Source organism: Pseudonaja textilis, chromosome 11 (genome assembly GCF_049901715.1).
Source record: "Pseudonaja textilis isolate UNSWEBS1 chromosome 11, rPseTex1.2, whole genome shotgun sequence".
Lineage (NCBI taxonomy): Eukaryota > Metazoa > Chordata > Lepidosauria > Squamata > Elapidae > Pseudonaja > Pseudonaja textilis.
In genome coordinates this window covers 649,867-674,262 of record NC_142000.1, presented here as the reverse complement: position 1 = coordinate 674,262, position 24,396 = coordinate 649,867, and the positions used below count along the sequence as shown (strand labels likewise).

The following is a 24,396-nucleotide window of genomic DNA, read 5'->3' as shown; positions in this document are numbered from 1 at the left end:
CCTCAGGAAAGAAAAGAGGAGGAGAAAGGGGGAGAAAGGGCCAGCCACCCCATATCGCTTTGGAATCGTTGGGGCCTGTTTCTGTGGGGCAGGCTGCTTTGGGAGCTGGTGGCTTGTTCAGAGCCTGTGTGCTGTCCCAGCCAGTCTATGGGAATTGGATAGTTACTTAGGAATTATGAGCTGTCCCCTTAAGGGAATGCTTCATGGGAAATGTAGTTAAAGGTATCCTGGGAAATGTAGTTCATGTCACGCGGCCACATCTGTAATCCTGATTGGTCACTAAATTGACCCTCAAAGGGTTGGGGGAGTTTTCCTCACTTTTGCCTGAATTCCCTAACTTATGGCAGCTGCTTTCTATCGCTACGATATGTGTTAGGAGATAACCATCTTTTACTATAAAGCAGATATGCAAAGGATTGGTCATTAAAGAAGAACTTCGTCACAAACGTGGGTTATGAGGATACCTGATGAACTAATAAATGTAACTTGTTATGGACATCTTGTTGAGTTGTCTATCTGCATCTGTACAGCTTCAAATCCACCTCTGTGCAGAAGGCAGAAAAGTAACCCATCTTGTAGCGATAGAAAGAAGCTGCCATGAGTTAGAGTTCAGGCAAGAGTGAAGAAACCTCCCCCAACCCTTTGAGGGTCAATTTAGTGACCAATCAGGATTACAGATGTGGCCGTGTGACATGAGCTACATTTCCCAGGATACCTTTAACTACATTTCCCATGAAGCATTCCCTTAAGGGGACAGCTCATAATTCCTAAGTAACTATCCAATTCCCATAGACTAGCTGGGACAGCACAGCCAGAGAATCAGAAGTAGCTGGAAAACCCTGGACTGTCCAAGTTTTCTCTTCAAAAAGAATCGGCTAGGAATTAAAACCGGAAAAAGACTCTGAGGTAAACCTGGCTCTAAAATCAAAGGTTGCCAACACTTTTTCTCAACCTCCTTCTATTCACTTTCAACAAATCTCCTTAAAGAAACTCACCAAGGTTCTAATTCACTTCCCCACATTGAGGCCGCCTCTCCTTCAGACTACCTGGCCATCTGGAGAGCCCTTCGAGCCCCCATGGCCGCCTCGGATTTCATGAATTCCTCCATAGGAAACTTCACCCAGGTAGAATTTCCTCACTAGGAGCCCCTCACAAACAAGAGTGGGTGGGGGGACCTTGGGGGGGTCAAAGTGAGGGAGAGACAGAGTTGGCTAAAAGCGGTGGGAGAAGGTGGGATGGGCAAGGCGGGCATCCTCTCTCTCCAGGCTAACTGGAGGATTTCAGCGGCTACCCTCCTCCCCCAGGGGGGCACCTGGGAGGAGTTTCTCTGGGCCTCCCCCCCCCCCGCACAGAGACTTGCCACCCTCAGGTGACCCAACGCCACCCTCGCTCTGAGACCGGCTCCCTCCCTGGTTTCTTGAAGGGTCTCCTGGAGTAGTTCAAGATGCCCACCTACCCCAAAGGGAGGTTTTGCCACCAGAAGTGCAACCGGGCTCTTCTTGGGGTGGCTTTTTCTCCCCACCCCTCTTGCCCTTCTGCCCTCTCTTCCAAAGGGCTGCAGCCCTCCCAGCCCTCTCCTAGATCCCCTGGCAGAGAAGCCCCCAAAACCAGGGTGATTCAAACCTACCATGGACACAGTTATTAAACACGCACTGGTTTGGCTAATAATCGCGATTTTAAAAACTGGAGAGCAGGGGCGTTAAAGGAAACATATGGAGGGGATATATGTGAAAATACCCCCCCGCCCCCCCGTTTAAGAATCTTTCTCTTGTTGACGCAAAGGCCTTTTTAAAAGCATCCTTGCATTCAACCTCCTTTCTGGCTAAGGCCAGAGGAATACATGCAAACACACACACACACACACACACACACACACAGAGTGCCTGTTTAGAGCATCGTGTTTTACACACACAATATGTTCATTGGTGCAAGACATCTGTGCGTGAGGAGGGGAGGGACAAATCCTGCAGCAGAAATCCACTCTCTGCCCAGAGTCACTGATGCTCCTCAGAGTCTCCGATTCCTCCTCCCTAGCCAATCTGCGATCCAGACTGAAATTCACCAGCAACCAACCCTTTCTGAGCATGCCAATTCTCTCCGCTCTGAAGCTTCAAACAGGAAAAAAAATGCTCTGAAATGTTCCATTTTCAGGCTGACTCTTCTCCGGGAACCAAAGGACCAGACCAAAAATAAAAACAGGAATGTGCGTGCTTCTCATACCAGGAACCCCATCCACACAAGGGATGGACCAAACGGGAGGGTAAGAGCCCCAATTAAAAGGGGGGGGGAGTTGCTCACTCCCTCTTTGGAAGATGACCTTCCCGGCCCCAGGCCCAAGTTCATGGGGTGGTGCCAGAAGGAGAGGGATTCCCAGAACTGGGCCAATGAAACCCCCCCTCCAAGCCCTGGAAGGGCCTTCCCAGGCGGTACACCATTTTGCCTCCCCAAAGCTCCCCATATCTCCTTACCTCTGGTGTTGGTGGCCATGTCTGCCACTCTCTGGAAGGCCTCCAGGAAAGCCACTGCAGCCAATATGGTGGTCCTAGGAAGAAAGAGGGGCTCAGGTTGAGAGGGGGGCTTTTGTGGGAGAGTGGAGTGACAAGACACAGTAGCCTCAGATGGGGGAAGCTGCAGGGCGTGAGGAAGGCAACCTTGGCAGAGACAGACAGAGCAAAAGGGGGCTGGAGCTTTTTGAAGTCTGGAGCAGGGAAATAACCTTTGGAAGGAACTCAGGCAGACCCCCCCCCCCAACTGTCTGGGACAGAAGAAGGGAAAGGGGGCAGTGTGAAGTTCCTTTATTTTTAGCCAATCTCAATGCAATGAGATTTACACTACCTGCCAAGTTGATTTCCTGCCTGGGCTTGCTCCTCTCACCAACCCAAACACCTACTGAACTGCCTTCAACCGGACTCTCCCTAGTAGAAAAATCAAATGTGTCTGCTGGTCTGGAAAGGCTCCTCCTTACATCAAAAGGGTACAGAACCTCAGCATGACACAAACCAAGGCAACACACAATTGGGTCGAGTGAAACAAGAAGACCCGGCTTATGGCAAAAGGGCTTTCCCCAACCTTCTTCCTTTCTCTAGGATGGCAGAAGAGGCGGCCAGCCTAGGCAACTCCAGCTATTGAGACCTTCCAGTCCAAAGCAGCCCCTTGCGCTCAGCTGGAGCAGAGATGGGGTGTCCTCTGCATACGAATGACTCCTTAGCCAATCAGGCCCAGATGGCTATTTAGATGGATGCATCCAAAAACACGGAATTATAAACACCACCAAGTTCTCTTGCACTTCCTTCCCATCTTCAATACGTGTTATCTGAAAGAGAAGCTGACCAGGAGCTCTTCTGCAGACAAATTCCTGGCAGGCAACCCCTCTTACAAGCAGAGGCATCTTTCTAGCACGCACTCGTTGTTCTACTCTTGTTTTCTTCGTTGTGCAACTGCTTTAGTGCAGGGACAGACGGGTGGAGGCAGCATTTGGAGCAACCAATCATCCCAAAGGATGCAGCTGCTTTAATGCTTCTTTAATGCTAGGAGAGGTGCTTCTTTTTCACACCAATGTACTTCACAATGCACCTTCTTTGAAAGCTCTGCACAGCCTTAGCAGACAGGCTGCTGTGTCGTCTTCTTCCTTTCTTAGGAGGGAAAGGTAAGACAAAAAGCACGTTGTTGACTTTGAGGGGAAGTTTGTTACAAGCTGCTCCTTAAAATTCTCTGCCAAAGTGCAGTCAGCCCTTTGTTCACTTTTCTGTTCCCTGGAAACTGGCTACTTTATATTCGTCCCTACATCAGGCTCTGAGAAAAAGCACTCACTGAAAGGCTCTTAGGATTGTAGGATCCTAAGAGCCTTTGAATACAAGGATCCCTTGTATTCAAGACATCCCCCTTCTACCCCACGCAACATATTGAAGGGGATAGTAATAAATAAATAAATAAATAAATGTAGCAAAATATATTATAGCATTAAGTAGAGAGTAGGCATTTGTTATCTTGCTGTTGTAAAATAGATTTCCTTAACCTTTCACTTGTTTTAAAACAATTATAAACACATGCCTGCAATCAGTTATATTCCTGTAAGCAATGGACTTTTTCCCCTTCAACCAAAAAAAGAATGAACTTCTGAAAGCCAGGCACTTCAAAAGGAACTCTTTAAAAAAAAAACTTTATTGATTACAAAACCAAAATATCAAAAAAACACAACACACAGAAGAAACAAAAGAAATAGAAAAAAAGAAAATGATTTAAAAACTAACAATTCTACTATCGACAGTCTATGGTTCCTTGTTTGTTATCAATATTGGTGATACATTTACAAATACATCTTATTACGAATATATAATTATGATTTACATTTTACATTATTTATTAATATATTTTCTATTTTTGTACTATCCAGTCATACCAGCATTCCCAGCTTCTGGGATATTCTGATGTTTCTTTGTCCTTAAGTGCTAAGGTTAACTTGTCCATCTCTGCACAGGCTGTTATCTTCTGTATAACTATCTCCTCTGTTGGAATATCTACTTGTTTCCAACACTGTGCAAAGGTTATTCTGGCCGCAGTAAGACTATGCAGTGTTATATATTTGACATTTTTAGGAATTTGTCTATTAAATATCACCAATAGGAAGAATTCTGGTTTTAATTCAATTTGCTCCGCCGTTATTTTCTCTAACTACTTTTTTATTCTATGCCAGTATCTTTGGGCTTCAGTGCAGGACTACCACATATGAAAAAAGGTTCCCTGTTTCTTTTTACATTTCCAGCAATTCGGATTCATGTTAGGAGACATTTTCGCTATTCTCAAGGGTGAAAGATGCCATCTATAAAACATTTTATAGGCATTTTCTTTATATGCTGCTGATCTTGTAATTTTATTATTCCTTGTCCAAACCTTTTCCTATTCTAATGTAATGCTACATCCTATGTTTCTGCTCCAAGCTATCATGTTGCCTTTCACTACTTCCTCTTCTAATTCCGTCTCTAGTAAATAATTATAAAATTTAGTTATATTTTTTTTATTTGGACCTAATAAAATTTTATCTATTTGTTGTGCCTTAGTATAAATTCCAAAATTTTTCTTGTCCTGGCTATATCTACTTTGAATTTGCAAGGAAGCCCACCGGTCTACTTGTAGCCCCTGTTCTTGGAGATCTTGCATGATTTTAAAGTTCCTTGTGCATCAAGAAGGTCTTTGTATTTTATCATTTTATTAAGATCTAGATTATTTGGATGTATCATCGCCTCCATCATTGAGATCCAAATTGGGATTTTTAAATAATGTTTTTTTATTTTGTTCCAATTAGCCAATAAGGAATCTCAAATTATATGTCTGTGGAAATACTTCTGCTTAACTTTCCCAATGTCCCGTAAAAATGCATGCCATCCCCTCATGGCCTTCTAAAAATAAGATCCTTTTATTCGACAGATTTACTCACTCTTTCAACCAGAGTAAGGAGGCTGCACTATAGTGTAATTCCCAATTTGGGAGTGCCATACCTCCCCTGCTCTTCATATCTTGCATTTGCCTTTAGGTTTTTCCTCAGTTTTTCCCCTTGGCAAATAAATTTGGTGATTATCTTGTTAAGTTCCACGAAGTAATTTTTATGTATTTTTATTAGTATTGTTTGGAATAAGTAAATTAATTTGGGCAGAATATTCATTTTTATAGTGGTAATCCTCCCTAATAAGGAGATTTGCAATTTAACCCATATCTCTAAATCTTTTTTAACTTGCTGTAATAATTTATTATAATTATTTTCCATTAGAGTTTTGCATTGAGCTGTCAACCAAATTCCTAGGTATTTAACTTTTTTTACTATTTGTAATCCCATTATCCTTTCCAATTTTAGTTTTTGTTTTTCTGTTAAATTTTTAGTTATTAATTTCATTTTTTCCCTATTAAGTCCTGTAACTTCCCCAAATTGAGCTAACTCTTTCAGTAATTCTTGACCTGTTTCAATTGGTTCCTCTATGAAAAATACCATATCATCTGCAAATGACTGGAGTTTATATTCTTTTTTAATTTTTAGTCCTTTTATTCCTGGGTTCTGTCTAATTCATGTAAGCAATGTTTCCAAAGATAATATGAAGAGCAGGGGGGATAAAGGACATCCCTGCCTAACTCCTTTCTCTATTTTTATTGAGCGCGTGTACTCTTCATTAATTATAATATTTGCCTTTTGTGAATCATAAATTGTAGTCACGATGTTTTCAAACTTAGTGCCTAGATTCATATTGTAAATTTGTTGAATTAGGAATTGCCAATTTAAATTGTCAAAGGCCTTCTGTGCATCCAAGAATACAAGGGCTATTTGTTTTTCAGGGTGGGCTTCGTAGTATTCCAAAACATTTAATACTATCCTTAAATTATTCCTGATTTGTCTATTAGGAAGAAATCCATTTTGATCTTTATGTATATATTCATTCAATATTTTTTTCAGTCTATTTGCTATAATTGTAGTAAATATTTTATAATCAGTATTTAACAGGGAAATTGGTCTATAGTTTTGTATATGTCGTGAATCTGCTTTCGGAATCAACGATATCAATGTCTCTTTCCATGAATCCAGCATTCTTGCTGCTAGTAGGACCTCATTATATACTTCCACCATAAGGTCTTATTTGTTCTCCTATTTTTTTATAAAGTTCCCTGGGTATCCCGTCGGGTCCTGGGGTTTTATTGTTCTTTTGGTTTTCTATTGCTGCTTTTAACTCAGGCCATGTAATATGTTTAATTAACATTTCCTTCATCTCCTCGATTATTTTATCTTTAGTGATATCCAAATAGTTTCTTATATCCTCATCTACCTCCTTCTTTTTATAAAGATCTTCAAAAAATTTACATGCAATTTCTTTTTTCTGTTCTATCCCTTGTTGAGCATCCCTGTTCTCATCTATTAATTGGTAGATTATTCTTTTTTGTTTTTCTTTTTTAAGTTTATAGGACAACCGCCTTCCTGGTTTATTGGCCTGTTCAAAAAATATCTGTCTGGCTGTATTTAATTCTGAGACCATTCCTTCTTGTTCGATTAAGTTTAATTTATGTTTAGTTATTATAATCTGTTTTTTCAATTTGCAATCTTTTGGAGTGTTTTGCAGCTGAATTTCTAATTCTTTGATTCTTTGTTCTAATTTATTTTGTTGGGCATATTTTTCTTTATTTCTTTTAGCAGTATATGATATCGTTATGCCTCTTATTATTGCCTTCATTGTATCCCAAATATTCTGTTTCGTAGTTGCCTCATTATTATTTTCTTTTTCAAAATAGTCTAATTCCTCGTCAAGTTTATTCATAAATTCTTTCTCTTTAATTGTGTATTTAAGGTCCACCTTTTCCTTGGTTTCTTCCTGCCTTTCCACATTATCTGAATCGGGTTGTGATCTGCCCATTCATTTGCTAAGATTTCAATCTCTTTTAATTCATTTACTAATTCACCATTCATCCACACCATATCGATTCGTGTCCATGATTGGTGAGGGTTGGAGTAAAATGTAAATTGCTTTTTCTCAGGGTTTAATTTCCTCCACATGTCTATCAAATTTAGTTCAATAATCATTTCTTCACATGTTTTTGGTAGTTCTCTTTTTTTCTTCTTTTCCCTCCACTACCATGATCTTTCTGGTGGTCCACAATAGCACTGAAATCTCCCAAGATACAAATATTCCTTTTATCTAATTCCACTAATTTCTCATGTAATTGTTTGAAAAATTCCTTTTGGTTATCGTTAGGGGCATAGATTACCACTAGTAGAATTAGAATTGATTTAATCCAAATTTGTAACATCAGAATTCTTCCATTGGGGTCTATCCAAATTGGCTTTGCTTTCATATCGTCTTTCACATATACTGCTATCCCTTTCTTTTTCCTAAAATCTGCTGGCGACGTATACAAATTCCTAGCTTAGGGCATTCTAAATATTTTTCTTCTTCCTTCCTTATGAGTTTCCTTTAAACATATTATATCTGCATTTTGTTTAATTAATTTGGTTAATATTCTTTTCCTTTTTATCCTAGAGTTTAGTATTTTTTCTTTCTTCATCCATCACCTAATTGACTCTTGCTCTTTGTCTTGTAGTTACTCCTGTCTCTCTTTGTGGCTGATTGTGCATCTTCGGTTCTTCTCTCTCTTAATGTTGTTTATTTTTTGAATTCCTACAATTCCCATCTCTATTTTTTTGGTAGTCTTGGTCGTCTTGCGAATTCATTTCTAACTAGTCTCTACTACTTGATTCTTCATGGCCTATCAATCGTTCATAGAATTCTTGGGCTTTTTCCATGGAGTATAATTTTTCTTTCTTCCCAAGTGATTAGCATTCCCTCTGGGATTAGTCATCTAAATATGATACCTTTTTGGTTTAATTAGTTCACCAAGAATTTGTAATCTCGCCTCTGCTCTCTCACTCTTCTTGGGATTTGTTTAAGCACCAAGATTTCTTTCCCTTTGTATGTAATTGTTTCTTCTCTTGAAATTTTGTATATAATATCTCAAACTTTCCTTCTGGCAAATCTCACATGGACCTCTTTTGGATGTTTATGTCGTCTTGCATAATTTGTGCTCACTCTATATACTTCGTCTGTTTCAGAATATTGTCCTTATCTTTTTCCAATAGGTCTGCTAATATTCCTGCCATCACTTGTTCTAAGTCTGCTTCTTTAGATTCCAATATATTTTGGAATCTTAGATATGCTGCGGCTTTATCCATTTCCAAATATACCAAGGAGTTGTCCATTTCTTTACTCACATTTCTTAATTGCTGACCAACCATTTCCAGCTTCTATTCCGTTTTTTCCATTTTCTCAACCTCCTTTATTGTTGATTCATTCCTTTCTAGTGCTTGCTATATTGTTTCAATTTTTTGATCCAGCTTTAGGATGTCTAGTTTCATTTCTTTCTGCCTTTAAGTTTCCCATCTCTTCATTTGTGTCAGCTCTTGATTCAATATCACTTTTTACCACTATTTCCTGAAGCTTCTGCATGGACTTTTGTAAAGTAAGAAGGGTCGATTGAATATTGGCATTCGTGATGATAGGTTGTTTTTCTCCAGATAAAGTTTCTTCAATTGTCTTTTGTGCCATCACTGAGGTTGATGGCACTGAAGTTGTTTGTATTGAAGAAATCTTTCCAGTTTTAAGCATTGTATTAGTGACAGAGGTCATTTCTTGTAAAATTTGTTTTTGTATTATATTAAATACGTTGTCCCAAATTAACATTCACTATTAAGAAATATCAACTATAAATGGCCACTACGCTAAATAATATGATATGTTACAGGATTAACCTCTCTTATCAATATATATATATATTTTCCAGAGCACTTTTACAGCTAATTTCTAAATCAAATATCTGGATTTGTAATTCTTAATAATATATCAAATTCCTCTATTTAAATTTAAATAATATTAACCTGTATATCTATAAATGCTATAGAATCCCAAATCTCAAAATAGTGTTATAAAATAATATTTCAAATACTTACAAATCTAAATATATCAACTTTACTATACAATAATTAATTAGTTAATCTATAATAATCACAATTAATCACAATTAATTATTTAATTATCTAATCAACACCTATAATCAAATATCTATGCCTAAATAATTATCACCTCCTTTTTTATGTGTGTTATAACCAAATATAAACTACAATATTACTAATGTATCAATTAAATATATATAAATTACATTTACCACATTCAAAAATCAGTTAAGTTGGAGTCAAGAAATAATTGTTGCAATCCGCAAATTTAAAAGCTTAAAGTGTCTTAATATAATTGTTCAGTTCTTCAAGATTCCTTCACCGAGTGCACCGGAAGTACAGAGTTGCTGAGTAATGTCTCTGATTTCACTATCTCACCACACTTTCCGCTGTAGTCGTTTCTCCTTTCGTTTGAAAGTTTAACACATCAATTTTTAGATTCAAATAGTCTCTTTCTTTAATAAATCTTCTCCAATTACTACAGCTCCAGTCCAATAATCCAAAAGGAGACTAGTAAATTATTCAGTTTCGTTCTTGGAATATTTAAAGTTGTAATTTAATTCCTTACTTCAAGTCTCCCCCCATCTCAAGTTCATCCTTCCAATTTTCCCCAAAGTCCACAATTCAAATCCTTTAAAGTTCCCTTAAATTAAATTATTGTTCTTTCTTTCTTTTTTTCTCTCCCCCAATTATTATCAGTCTCTCAGATCCCTCCGATTCTCTTATCGTCTCTGTCCGATCGCTTGCGTCCTTACTCTCTTCCGTCTCACAAGCCCTTTTGCTTTTGCCGCTGCTCGTATCTGCTTTGGCCACTGTTTTCGGGCTTCGCTCCGACTAAGTTACTCCAATATTTAATGCTCAATCAGGATCGCAAATTCTTTCACTCGCACTCTTCGTTCGCCAGTCTGTCACTCGCTTCCTCTTGTATGCAACGGTCAAGGGTTTAGGACCGCCATTGCTGACAGTCTCTTGTTGTCAGTCTCCACAGAGTTTCTCTACGTCGCGATGAGAATCGCCTTTTCCACACCACAATTTGTCTCCCCACACTGGCACACTTCTCTACAAGATGCATGCACCCCTAAGGGTCACTCCAACAGCAATAGGACATAGCATGAAACCCAGAGCGAGCTTCAGCACCTCCGTTCACCCATATCTCGTCACTGGAAGTCCCAAAAGGAATTCTTTATTGAAAGGAAATGATTCCAATACTACTCAAAGCAGAATCTAAGATGTTTCCAGGCATACAGTAACAGATAAAGGGAGTTAGAACCCCTCCCCTTATTTAGAGGTGGATTTTGTCAAACAAAGAACCAACATGTTAATTCCCTCCTCCCTTTTTCTGGGAACGTATCTTAGAAGAGTTTCCCAGGGATTATCTTCTAGAGCTGGAATTTTTATGGTCCCTTCTCCTCTTGCTATCTCTCCAGAGGTGACAAGTTTCTAGCCATCTGGCTCCAGCCCTCCAGCTGTATATCGTGTGCAAGTTATACAGATTTAATATATTCAGTTTACATCAAAAAGGATTACTTATACCAACTCCCTGCCTTCTTCCTCCATTGAAGAATGGCAGATACATGGATCCGACAATCCGTCTTCTATTAAGACACATGATTTTCCCATCTAAATCAATCTGAATCCATCTGATACATTTCAACCTGGCATCACCCTTGGGAAGGTAACGTAGCTCTCTGGGATTGTATCTACCTCCATTGGGAGGAATCCACACCTTTGAAGTACGCTGTTAATAGCCTCCTAAAGTGGTCAATTGTGATCAACTAGGAGGACAATAGGAGAAGAGATAATGAAAGGTAAACATTGAGAGGAATCTATCTGTTGCAGGAAGATGTAAATTTTAGTTAGATTGCATGACTAGAGTTTTACAGCTAATTAGATTACATGACTACAGATTTACAAGGTAATTAGAGAACTAAGAACAAAGACTTTTTTGTGTATAAGAAGGACAGGGCATCTTTCTATATTTTGTAGAATTTTCCACCTATGTCTTTTGTGATGTGCTAGGAAGTTCTTACCCAGATCTTTAACTTTGATCGAAGAATAAAGTCTGCTTTCTTTGATTTGCAATTCTCCATTTAAGTATTTGTTTTGGTTCATTTTTGGCTTAAGTGTATTGTCAGAATTTACAATATGAAATCCCTCAAAATGTACAGATCTTCTGGTAAATGTCTTCTCTTCCACCTGACAGCCAAACCCCTGTTAGCAGACACAGCATGGAAGGCAACCTTCCCTCATGCAAATGGCCTTGGACGGAAAAGATAATTGGCCAGCAGCAGTGACTGTGAACACTTCAGAGTGAAGATCTGAACCGCCTCAAAAAAATGCAGAAGTTGATTTTTAAGGCATTGATTTGTTAATTTAATTTGCCACCTATCTTGTGGTGGGGCTACTTCAAGCAGATTACAACAGTAAAAAGCGGGGGAAAGAGAAGTAAAATAACAATGATCATGCTTGAAGGTATTAAAAAGTAGCTCCAGGCCAGGCCAGATTGAAGAGGTTACAAACAACCAGTTTCACCAACTTGATCCAAAGAAGACCTTCAGCCACCCAATGCTTTTGTAGCTGAGGGCTTGTTGACTTTTCCTGAGGAGGCGCCAGGCCCCCTGCAGCCTGCCCACCTTCATTTCTCCCCCTCCCCAACATAGGGACTCAGGTTAGGCTACAAGACCACCATGGCTCAAGCTGACCCAGGCTCAACTGAAGATGAGCTGAACCTGGAACTCCTTAGCACTGATGAGGTTACCTTGTTCAGGTCGGCACTTTTGTCTATTGAAGAGAAGCAACAACTTAAAGCCACCATGGAGCACTATACAGCTGCTAGACAACATGGCATTAAAACTAACCGTGGTGAGGCAGTTTTGTGGCCAGAACCCCTGGCTCTTTTTATCCCCAGCGATGAGGTTGACCCCAACACAGATCAAGGCTCCCTCATTCTCCAGAGAGCCAGGGATTCCATCCTTCAGGGACTAAGCCTGGGCATCCCCAAAACAGTAAATTTTCACCATGTTCATCAGATCCTTCAAAATCCCAAGGAATCCCCCACTGACCTTCTGAATCGTTTTAAGGATGGGTTCCGGAGGTTTACTGACTTCGATCCTAACAGTCCAGCCAATAGTGTTTTGCTAAAAATGACTTTTGTGGACCAATGAGCCCATGACATAAGAAGGAAGTTGCAAAAACTGGAATCCCGACTGCTAAGGACTTAGAGACCCTTGTTCAGACAGCCTTCACTGTTTATGCCCAGAGAGAAGGAAGAGGAAGAAAAGAAAGAGGACAGGAGGATGAGAAAGCAAGCTGCTCTTTTAGCAGCAGCACTGAGTCCCCAAAGAAGAGGGAGGGGAACTTCAGCTAATCCCAGGAGTAACTCCATCCAGAGAGACCAGTGTGCACGGTGTGATAAATTTAGGCACTGGAGAAGAGAATGTCCCCTTGAACAACAACAGCCCAGTCGGGGACGTGGACAAACGGGGCAGGGAAGCTTCAGGCCAGAAACTCCACAGACGCCCTCACCTCTCATGTCAGTTCAGACTCCTGAGTTTTATCTGGACAATTACTGACTGGGCTCTGGAGGGCCAATTGCTTCCTCCTTTCATCAGATCCTCTGATGGAGCTAAAAGTGTGGAACAAATCTTACTCCTTATTGATTGACACAGGGGCTACTTTTAGTGTCCTAAATGATGGATAAATCCCCTGCCTTTCTTCCAAAACCACACTCATCGTTGGAGCAACCGGGACGTGAGAGAATACCCCAATCAGTCTCCCAATGGTTGTTGAGTCATTCCTTTCTAATATTGCCACAATGTCCCATTAACCTTTTGGGAAGGGCCCAAAAGGAAAATTGGGGACAGTTATACAATGCACCCAGCAATGAGTTTCCCTTAAAATTCCCCCAGAAAAGGCTTACCTTTGTTTCCTGGAAAAGGGAATGATCCTTAACGGCCCAGACTCTAACAAGATAAACCTCCAGGTGTGGTACCAAGGAACTCCTGGATTTGCAAAATTTGCCACACCCCATATGGCTCAGCTCCTCCCAGACGCTCAACCAATTGCAATCCACCAGTATCCCATCAGATGGGAGCTAGGCTTGGCATTAAGCCTCAGATTGAACTTTTCCTGAAAACTGGTCTCTTTGTTCCCACACAATCATATTGGTCAGCGCCAATTTTTCCTGTCCCCAAACCTGATGGGTCTTGGGGAATGGTTCACGATCTGAGGGAAGCCTACATTAGGCACCACCCACTCCACCCCCATCATGGCTAATCCTTATACTTTGCTGACTACGTTTTCTAGCAACCAGAGTTGGCATACGGCCATAGATTTAAAAGATGCCTTCTTCTGTATCCCCCTGGCTAAAGAGGGTCAATCATATTTCGCTTCTGAGTGGGGAAGCCCTTCAGATGGTTCCAAGTGCCAGCTAACTTGGACTCGCCTGCCACGGGGCTATTATAACAGTCCAACAGCTTTTGCTGCAGCACTTGCCCAGGATCTTAAAGACTTTGACACCCAACAAGCTTTCCTTTTGCAATATGGGGATGATTTATTGATAATGGGGAAAAAACAGAAGGATGTTGAAAGTACTTCAATCGCCCTCCTCAATCACTTGGCTGAAAAGGGATACACAGTATCTAGGAGGAAAGTCCAATGGGCCACTCAAGAAGTATAGGACCTGGATTTTGCTCTGAGCAAAGACTGCCGTTTACTCCATGAGAGCCGCCTGCAAGCCATCTCAGCCCTGCCTGTGCCAACTAATGTTAAGCAGCTGCAAACTTTTTGGGCATCACTGTCTATGCACGATTGTGGATTCCGATGTATTCTGTTATTGCACCCCTTTATCAATTGACCCAAAAGGACATGGCCTGGGATTGGACAGGAGAACACCAGAAAGCATGGCAGGGCTTGAAAGATGCACTAGCTCTGGCTTTGGCTTTGGCTTTGGCTTTGCCTGACCAGAGGACAGGCTTTGAACTTTCTGACTCTGAAATGAAGGGATATGCCCTTGGCGTTTTACTGCCAGGACCGGGTCCTGAAAGGGTTCCTGTCGCTTGCCTATCTAAAGGACTGGATCCAGTAGCTAGAGGATGGCCAGCCTGTCTCCAATCTGTTGCAGCCACAGCCATTCTCATCCAAGAGACACAAAATAACTTGGGGGGCACCCCTTAACGTCGATATGCCTCGTTCAATTCAGACTCTCCATGAGCAGAAACACCCAGCATGGGCCACCTCATGCCGGCTCTCTAAGCATGCAAGGCAGATTTAGAATCACAGATTCACAGATATGAGAGGCTAAACCCAGCCACCCTCCTGCCTCCCCCCTCCCCCCACCCGAGGATGGTCCCAAGCACGACTGTTTAACTGTTTTGGAATCTGTGGTGGGCATTCATGCAGATCTTAGGACTGAGCCTTTTGACAATCCCGAGTCTCAACTCTGGACTGATAGCTCCTCATTTGTCAAAAATGGAAAAAGATGCACAGGACTGGCTATAGTTTCCAAAGATGGGCCCCTTCTCCTACGACAGCTCCCCTCTCACTGGTCTGCTCAAGCGGCTGAGCTCCTAGCTCTGACTGAAGCAGGCCATTTGTCTGCGCACCAACATTTATACTGATAGTCGTTATGCATTTTTGGCTGCACACACCCATACAGCTCTGTGGAAAGCCCGTGGCTTTACAGGCACTGAGGGGAAAAGTTTAAAGATGAAGCCTTTGCTAGAAAAATGGCTGTCAGAAAACCATCTCAGTTAGCCATCACTCACTGCCCAGGCAGGCCATAGTGAGATTTCCCAAGGAAACAGGGCACCTGATTATTGGGCCCACCAAGCCGTTGAATCGGGCCCTGCTCTCCATTCCGAAGAATCCAGCCTCTTAGCTTTGCTTCCCTGTGATCCCAAACTATATGGTGTTAAGTATCAACTGCACCCTGACAGAAAGTGGTGTGATGGGCATTGTTGTTGTCCAAAACAGAATCCTGCTTTACAGTCCCTCTCTGAGTGGCTTACAAATGTCAGCCTCTTGCCCCCAACAATCTAGGTCCTCATTTTACCAGCCTCTTTTCTATTCTCTCCTGGTCTGTCTACCTGAGAGGGACAGTCCTGCAAACAGACTAGGGGAGGATGTTTGACCCGGATGGCATTGCGCTAAGCATTCAAAAGGGAGCTTTATAGTCAATAACAAATAACATTAAAAACACATGAGCCGATTAGGATTTTTCCACAAAACTAGAAGAGCATGCTGTTTCTGGGCAACAGCTGAATTTAACCCTGTCAGCCAACTGGTCCCACGTCCTCCAAAGCAGTTTGCCCAACAAGCCCTTTTCCAGCCCCTTTTCACCCCAGCAGGATAAAGAACATAAGAAAATCCTGAGCCTCTTTTGGCAAGCAAGGGCTGGAAACGAGCCCTCCATTTCTCTGTAGTTCTTAGAAATGCAGTGAGAACATATTCTTTCTTCTTTAGAGTCAAGTGTGATTGGGCCCACAAGGACCCACAAGGAATTTGTCTCGAGTGCATAAGCTCTCACTGTACATACAAACAACTGTTATAAATCATAAGATACAAACAACAGAGTGATAAAAGAAGACACCAATAGGAGAGGGTAATAGAAGGACAATCTTTGGAAATCTTTGGAGAGCTGAGCTCCAAACCACCAGGCCCTCCACTTAACCAAGCACAGAGAGTATCTTAGCTGCTGCCATGCCGTCCGCTGCTCACCAGATCAAAATGCCCCCACCCTCAGATTCACCTCCCCAGGGCAGCCCTCTAAGCAGAACAGACTGGAAAATCAACTCAACAGGTAGCCTGAAGCTGTTTCTATTTTGATGGCGTAGAAGAACAGAATCCTGCAAACATGACTGTGCTCCTCCTCATGGTTCAGTGAATGAGGGCTTCCGAATATGATCGCGTGGACTTCTGGATTTTAAAAATGCTTCAACCCTTTTGCCTTGCAAGGGATCACCGTCAAGCTTGCCCTCTCTGCTTTCCACACCTGCTCTGTGTCCCCACCACCACCACCCAGAACCAGGCACACCAGAGGGGCCCTTCGTGGCGTATCTTGGGGGCCCTGTCCCCGCCGAGTAACAGCAGGCACCACCACCACAATCTTCCCTGGAGCCAACTTTTTCTGCACCTCTTTGAGCAGATGGTCACTTTCCATGTTCTCATTCTCTCATTTCAAGGAGGCCAACCATTGGCACTGCCCACCTCTTATGTGGCCCAGCTTCTTCTCTGTGATTGGCATCTTTGGGCAGCATGTCCCACGCATTTCCATTCTTTTCTCCTGCCTCTTTCCTTCTTCCATCCAGTGCTATATGTTCTCCAATGGATTTTTCCAGCATTATTGCAGCCCTCCCTCCTCCCTTGAGCCACCTCTGAGCTAAGGACCCTCACGCTGAGCAGGGCTGTGCAATTTCATCATCTCAACGCGGCAACAACAGCAACTCAACCCCATGACAGCACCTCCTTAAGGGGACCCACAGACTCCAGGGGAATGGAGCAGCAAAAAAGTTGGGCAGCCGGAGGGCCAGAAAAGGCATATTCCCCTCAACTACTGGAATCACAAAGCAATTGGGCCACCAGGTTTGCCCTACCATTATAAGGTCTGGCTTGGAAGGGGCTTTGGAGGCCTTCTAGTCAAACCTCCTGCCCAGGCCAGGAAATCCTCACAATATCCCAGACAGGGGCCCTGTCTGGCTTGAGAAACCCCAGAGATAGAGCACCCACAACTAAGAAGGCTGCTTCATAATGGTCATTGTCGGAAAATCTCTCCTTCCTTTGAGTTTGGCCCTCCCTACCTAACCTGCTCCGGTGAGCCCCCATCCAGCAGCCCTCAGAAGCCTTGCAGAAGAGCCCCCCAGGTTCTCCTCCTCAGGCATTTCAGTGCTCTCTGAGGATCCCCCTCCCCTCCAGGGAGATCCCAGGGCATTTGCCCAGCATGGCCCAGAGTGGAAGGGCTGCCCTTCCTGGTCCTCCCTCCTTTGAGGCAGCCTGGCTGCACTGGCCCAACTGAGCGTTGGCAGAATCAGTGGTGCCTCGTCTCTGGCTCAGCCAGCTATCTGACACCTCTGTGCACCTGCCTTTCCCTACCTGTGGCGGGCCTTCACTTCTCACTATTACACAACCTGTGCTTAGCTATGACCCAGGGTTCAAGTCTCTCAAGATCCTTGGGAGTCTCGAGCTGCTTCCTGATGGATTAGCAATCTCTCTCTCCCCGCCACCACGACCACCTGTGCCTGTGCCTTTTTTCATCTGCGTCAAAGACGCCTGCTGGGGATTCCTATGCAGGGAGAGTTTAAGGGTCAGAAAGAGGGAAGAAGCCCCCAAACTGCAGGGGAGCCCATTCTGAGGGGGCTTCTCAGCTCCCGTGCTCAGCCTTCCTTTTCTGCAGTGTCAGCAAAGACAGGGAGGGTCATTAAACTCAATTAAAACATTTAATCTCCCTTTCCACTCAAAGAGCAGCTTAATGCCTGGGGCTACCCCAGAAGCCACATACCTGACTCGTCCCCCTTCCTGGATATGCCAAGAGTCCCTCCCAGAATTCCTTGGTCATTTTTAAATAACATTGATCAAATTTCTATTTGGAAAGGAAAGCTCATGTGGGGGGATTGTTACTTAGATGGGCAGGTTATAAACAATTCCAGCCAATAAAGGCATCAAGAAAGTGGGTTCAGCCCAGCTGCCTTTCTCCTCCACCCGGCCCCAGCCTGGGATGCGGGGGGGGGGGGGAGGGGGGGCAAGGCCATCCAGGACTTACATCCAGTGCAGAAAGATTGCATGAGGCTGCTGGAAACATTTCTGGACGTTGCCATTGGAACTGCAACTGCAAATCTCTGGCAAGGAAAAGTCGCGTGTGGTTGGCCCTGAAACATCTCCGCCAGCCGCTAGCTGCTGGCCAGGCACAATTGAAGGTGCTGCCTTTGAAGCCTGAAACAGCTGGGTTGGGCAGGTGGCGGTTCCAGCTGTTCAGAGGAGCAGCAGCCTCCCCCACCCACCACAGTTCTCCAGAAACATCAACAACGGGGTGTCAGAGGGACTGGCTTCTCTTAATCTACTTGGATTTTTTGACAAACCCCACAGCAAAACCTCCCTGCACATTTAACGGAGCGGAGACAGCCTGACTGGGCCGGAGATGCTCAGCAGGTCGGGTTGCCTGGGCAGAAATCCAGAGGTCCTGCCTACCAGCGTCTGCTTGCAAAACCAGACTCCCAGCTCTCTGACCAGCTGTCCAAGTAACCAGCCCACTTTACAACAAGCACCAAAATAAAGTACCAGAGGCACCAAGACCACAACTGTTTCTTCAAAAAAGGAGCGATCCGCTTCCCTGGGCAGGGAAGCCAACGGCAGCTGCTCTGCAGGAGAACTCACCGCAGCTGGGAGTGGAGCTTCGTGGCTTTTGAGTTGAAGTCTTCCCAGACAGGGTAGGAGCTCTGGAAGACAAGGAGAAAAGAGGTTGAGTACCCCCGGCCGGGACGCCTCTCCGTTCCCTGGGTAACAGCAGAGACCTGTAAGGCAGGAGGGGGGAAAGGCTGCTCCTTTCCCTGGGTGCCAGAAAGGTCCTGCTGGAGCCAACGCCTTCCCCCAAGTCAGAAGCTGAAATTTGCAGATAATACCAAGCTGGCAGGAATAGCTAACACCCTAGAACAGTGGCCCCCAACCATTTTTTGTGCCACAGCCCAGTACCGGCATCACAAAATGATCCGCAGCCCGGTACCAGCATCAGCACGCATGACAAGGCAAGGCAAGCTGAGCAACCAGCCAGCCAGCTGTCCCCCGCTTCTCCCCACCACCTTCAACTCCTCCTATGTACCTTTTTTGTGCTTTTTTGTGCTTTCTTAATCTCCTCCGCCATCAGGACGGCTCTTCGTTCAAAGCCGCCCCCCCCTTCGATGAAACTAAGGCGCGAGGATTCCTTCAGGACCCAAACACCGCTTTCTAACCGGAAAAGCTCACCCGGAAGCACTTTCTCGTCGAAACAAGATGGTGGCACCCAGCAAACCGGCAGCCCAGTAGAAAATGATCCACGGACCGCTACCGGTCCGGGGCCCGGTGGTTGGGGACCCCTGCCCTAGAAGATAGGCTTGGACTAGAACACTGGGCCATATCTAACAAAATGAAATTCAATGCAGAGAAAAGTAAAGTCTTACAATTAAGCAAGAAAAACCAAAAGGACACATATAGACTGGGTGAAACCAGGCTCAATAGCAATAACTGTGAGAGGGATCTTGGAGTCTTAGTGGACAACCAGTTAAATAGGAGCCAGGAGTGTGCAGCAGCAGCAGCCCAAAAGCCAATGCAATCCTAAGTTGTATTAACAGAGGGATACAATCAAGAATAAGGGAGGTGCTAATACCACTCTGTAAAGCCTTAGTAAGACCACACCTAGAGTACTGCATCCAGTTTTGGTCACCACACTATAAAAAAGACGTTGAGACTCTAGAAAAAGTACAGAGAAGAGCAACCAGGATGATTGTGGACTGGAGGCTAAAACACATGATGACCAGTTGCAGAGACTGGGCCTGGCTAGTCTAGTGAAGAGAAGGACTAGGGGAGACAGGATAGCAGTCTTCCAATATCTGAGGAGTTGCCACGGAGAGGAGGAAGGGGTCAAGCTATTTTCGAAAGCACTCAGAATAATGGCTGGAAACTGATCAAGGAGAGATTTAACCTGGAAATAAGGAGAAACTTTCTGACAGTAAGAACAATCAACCAATGGAACAGAAGTTGCCCTCGGAGGTTGTGGGAGGTTCATCTCTTGAGACCTTCAAGAAGAGCTTGGACTCTCATTTGTCAGAAATGGTGTAGGGTCTCCTGCTTGGGAGGGGGTGTCCCTTCAAACTCTGTTAGTCTGTAAATCTGCGTTTGGTGTCCATTGGCTTCCATGTCTACTTATTAACTATTATTACGGGCTGTTATTTACTTTCTTTAAAGTAAATCCATGAATAGCTGGCATGCTGTGAAGGACAGCTATTGGGAGCCTGCCTGACAAGCCCACTGCAAAGCAAAAGCTTTAGTGGAAACACTTGTCTGGACCCAGAGCAGGGGGCAGGGCCTGCCCAAAGCCCCTGCCTGCTCTTGGCCTGGCTGTGAAGAGGCCAAAGACGAAGACTCATCGTCCCAACAGGCCGGACATGGAAGATGTTGCCAGGAGCAGATTTCGCCTGATCTTAGAAGAAAGGGGCTAATCCCCCGATCCCTCTGAGTGACTGGTGGGGAGGGCTGCCTGAGCTGGGCTCTGATGCCCCTTTCTGCTCGAAAGCTCTCCGTGGGGATCAGCACCTCATCTGGGCCTGGGCCACTTGCGCCTCCCTCTGGGGCCGCTCCTTTGGGCTCCAGTATGGGGAGGATTCTCGCCCTGGGCTTTGCGTGACCTGAATTGCCTGCATTGGCAGCATGGCAATCCACAGGCGCCCAAGTCAGTGGGGGCGAATGGAGGAGTGAAGCAGCCCAGCCTCTCTCTGGCTGCGCCCTTCCCCAGGACCCGAGGTGCTGCTCTGCCTGCAAAGCCAGGAGCCTCCTCCTCCTCCTCCTCCTCCACCTAGCAGCCCTCATTTCAGCAGGGCAGGGGGAGAAGTGCTGAAGTGCCCCCTCCCCAGGCCTGAGCTTCTTTTAGTGTTCCTGTGGAAGAATGCTGAGCACTTCCAAAAGCCAGCAGACGCAAGGTTTTTCCAAGACTGGATCCAAAGCAGAGATGGGGCTCTAAACTCAGGAGTTCCCGTTCGGCCCCTCTCCTTCTGCCCACTCCCAGCAGGAGGAAAGCCCCCGGCCCCAAGCTGATGAGAAACACCTGATCTCCTCCCTTCACACACAAAAAGGTGGCAGAATATCAAGACCCCCCACTTTCAACAACTAACTGGGCTTTTTAGTTTGCCTGAAATGAGCCTCCCAGCAAGTTGAGTCTCCTTCCCTTCCCAGCTGCTCTTCACCTGGGTGGCTGCGAAAGACGGACCCCTGACGGGACTGAGTGGGGAATGCTGAGGAGCCAGGCAGGGGGAGAGGTCAGAAGGAGCCTCCTTCCTTGCCATCAGGCATGCCGTCTCCTCCTCTACCCAAAACTTTCCATTATTGGAACAAAGAAATGAATAATGCTGCAATCATCGCATTCCTGGCAGGCTGTTATGCCAAGAAAGAGCATCGAGCTCTTTTGTGGGGATGCTGGAATACAGAGCAGGTTTCCTCGGGGGAGGGGCTGCATTGCTGCCTTTGGATTGGTGCTGGGTTGGTCCCCACAAACAACACCTCGGAGTTGAGTCCAGTTGAAGCAGAACCCGTGTCGTCACATCAATCCGGCTGCCCTGTCTCTGCATGAAGCAGGGGATGGATAACTATCCATGGGAGATGAAATCAATGAGACCCACTCAGCCAGACAATGCTGTGGAAAAGGCAGGCAACATCTGGGAAGCCACAAGAACGAGGACATCCGAGCATTTCCCCAAGCGATGGATGGTCCCTGGAGGCCCTGATCCTCCTCCTGTGGAAAAGGACCCATCAATGGGAGCAGAGTCTTAAGGTGGACTGGCTAGACCCAGCCAGAAACTGTAAGGACAGCCAGAGCCTTCCCATGGACCAAGGTGCCTGGTTCTGGTTCTGGTTCTGGTTCCAAAACAGAAACATAATTTGGCCAGACAGATTTCAAGTTCGGTAATATGAATGGGAGTGAAATAATGGTTTTACTTCAGAAAATGGCAAATCTATCAAAGACGGAAAGTTACGTTTGCTTCTTTGAATAAATACACGCAAAGATTAGGACCAATGGTGCTATGAAAATGTTCATATTTATTTCTTAGATTTACAGGCTGTGGAATCGGACCAACTCATACAACCTTCCGTTTACTTTTAAGGAGAGGAAGAATGTTTGTTTAAAAGAGAAGACACAAATTACTGAAAGATGTGCAAAGATCGGGATGGGGTGGAAAGATATTTTACTGATAAAAGAGACACGGAGAACAGAGGAGAGGAACCAGGGATGCACCAGCAGTTTCAAAGGAGGAAACGTATGAGAAATCGGGCCAGGGGGCCGGTCTAAACTGCCATGAAGGAGAAACCATCTTGCAAGCTGCTCAGGAGTCAGAGAGGCGAGATGGACAAATGCAGGAAGAGGGATTCTTGTTGAGCAGCCAGGCCCAACCTGGGCGTCCTGAGCAGGGGATGGAAAGCTGTGGGGGGCCTGGGCAAATGGGGGGATTCTGGCACAGGGGCCCAAGCAGACAAACAGCTCAAGGGGAAAAGTCTTGCAAGAAGAGCCTCCTGCAGCCCAACGGCTGCCCAAGAACACGGACGTGGGCTAGAAGCGGGTAGCCCAAGCGAGGGCTGCTTGGCAGAGAGTTGGGAAGCTCCTAGGAGTGGGCTGGGGAACTGCGCCCTGGAGGCAGAGCGCGTTGGGACCCACTTCTCAGCCTGCCGATTCCAGGGCCGCCAGAGCATCGGGCAGAGAGGCAAGAGCTGGGGGGCCTGGGGGAATCGAGCCCTCCCTCATCATGGAACTTAGGGCCTTGGAGCTGCTTCGGGCTTTGCAATCGGGCTGGTGCAAAGTGAACCGTGGGAGAGCGTCAACACACCCTGGAAGATGGCAGCTAGGAGGGCTCCACCCGAAACTCCTGGGACCGGGGGGGGGGCGGGTAAGCTGGGAGCAATTGGGAAGCGGGGGGGTAGGGGGAGGACGAGCACACAGAGTAATTGGGAGATTTGCCAAGACTCCAAAGACAAGCCAAGTTACCTGTAGGCGCGCTCTCTCTCTCTCCCCCATCTCTCTCTCTCTCTCTCACACACACAGAGGAAAATGACAGTGCAGGGAAGGAGGAGCACGAGGAGAAGGAGCTTCACGGAAAACCACTCTGCCAGCCTCTCATGCAGGTGCAGGGAAGGCAGGCCTGGAGACCAGAGAGAAAAACCTTCTGGGGCAGCAGAGGGTCTGCATGGCCATCCATCCAGGCTGGAAGGGGCCAAGTCGGGGGAGCAAGTGAGGGCAGGGGGCCTGCAAGAACCTGCAGGGACAGGGACGACCAGGAGGGAGCTGGACTGGCTGAACAGAGACATTTTGCCCCTAGGCCTTCTGAAAACAATTGGGAAACCAGGACATGGGAAATGGGGAGACTTTTAGAACTGTGATGACGAACCTATGGCATGCCAGAAGTGCCAGAAGTGGCATGCAGAGCCATCTCTCCAGACATGCCAGTCGTCGCTGTTGTTCTTCCAGGTTCTGGCGTGCGCATGCCAGCTGGTCTTTGCGCGCAGGGAGTGCTGGAAACTGGGAGGGCAACTCCCTGAGCTGCTCTTTTAGTTTCCGGTGCACTCCCGTTTCGGCACTCGGTGCTGAAAAGGTTCGCCAACTGCTTTAGAACCCCCCCTTCAGTAGGTAAAACCCCAACTCATGTTTGTGTAAGGACAGAGAGAAGGGAGCCAAGGGAGCCTCTGGTTCCAAATGCGGCCTCCTTGCAGGGCCAGAGGTGCAAGCTCAGCCAGGACAAGAGAGGACACCCAGTTGCAGAAGGAGCCTCAGTACAGCTGGAAGGTCAGGCAAGAAGGGAGCCTCCCATTGAGCTGGGCTGAAGAAGAGCTTGCATCCAACCAGGGACGGGCCCAACCCGTAGAGGAAGCCATACTCGAGTTCTGCATTTGTCTCCTCCAGGCAGAGCACTCGAGAGCCGGCAGGCGCCACCCATCCGTGTGTAATGGCGGCCTGCAGCCTGACAGGTGAGAAGGCTCCATCTGAACTCAGCAGAGAAAATGAGGCCCCGCTGAGTCCACACGCAGCCACCCTCTGTTTGAGGGTAAAGTGCCAGGCCATGGCACTGCCCAGACGCTTTCGTGCCCCTTCCACAGCCCAAGGAAGAGCCCTCCCCTGGGAGAAGAACCAAAGTCTCTCCTCCTTCGACCCCAGTGGGGCCCCCCAGCAGTTCCCAAAATCCACGATCTTGCTT

General features: G+C 45.5%; 1 protein-coding gene across 3 annotated transcripts in view; it reads right to left on the bottom strand.

Annotated features, from left to right (window-relative positions):
- MTSS2 (MTSS I-BAR domain containing 2) overlaps positions 1–24,396 on the bottom strand; it is a 67,317-nt gene that overhangs the window by 35,567 nt on the left and 7,354 nt on the right. For all 3 annotated transcript variants that reach the window (XM_087940274.1, XM_026714338.2, XM_026714339.2), the window contains exons 2-3: positions 18,845–18,906; positions 2,469–2,542 (exon numbers count right to left, since the gene is read on the bottom strand). In XM_087940274.1, the coding sequence (XP_087796400.1) occupies positions 2,469–2,542; positions 18,845–18,906 (136 nt within the window). The remainder of the gene's footprint in view (positions 1–2,468; positions 2,543–18,844; positions 18,907–24,396) is intronic.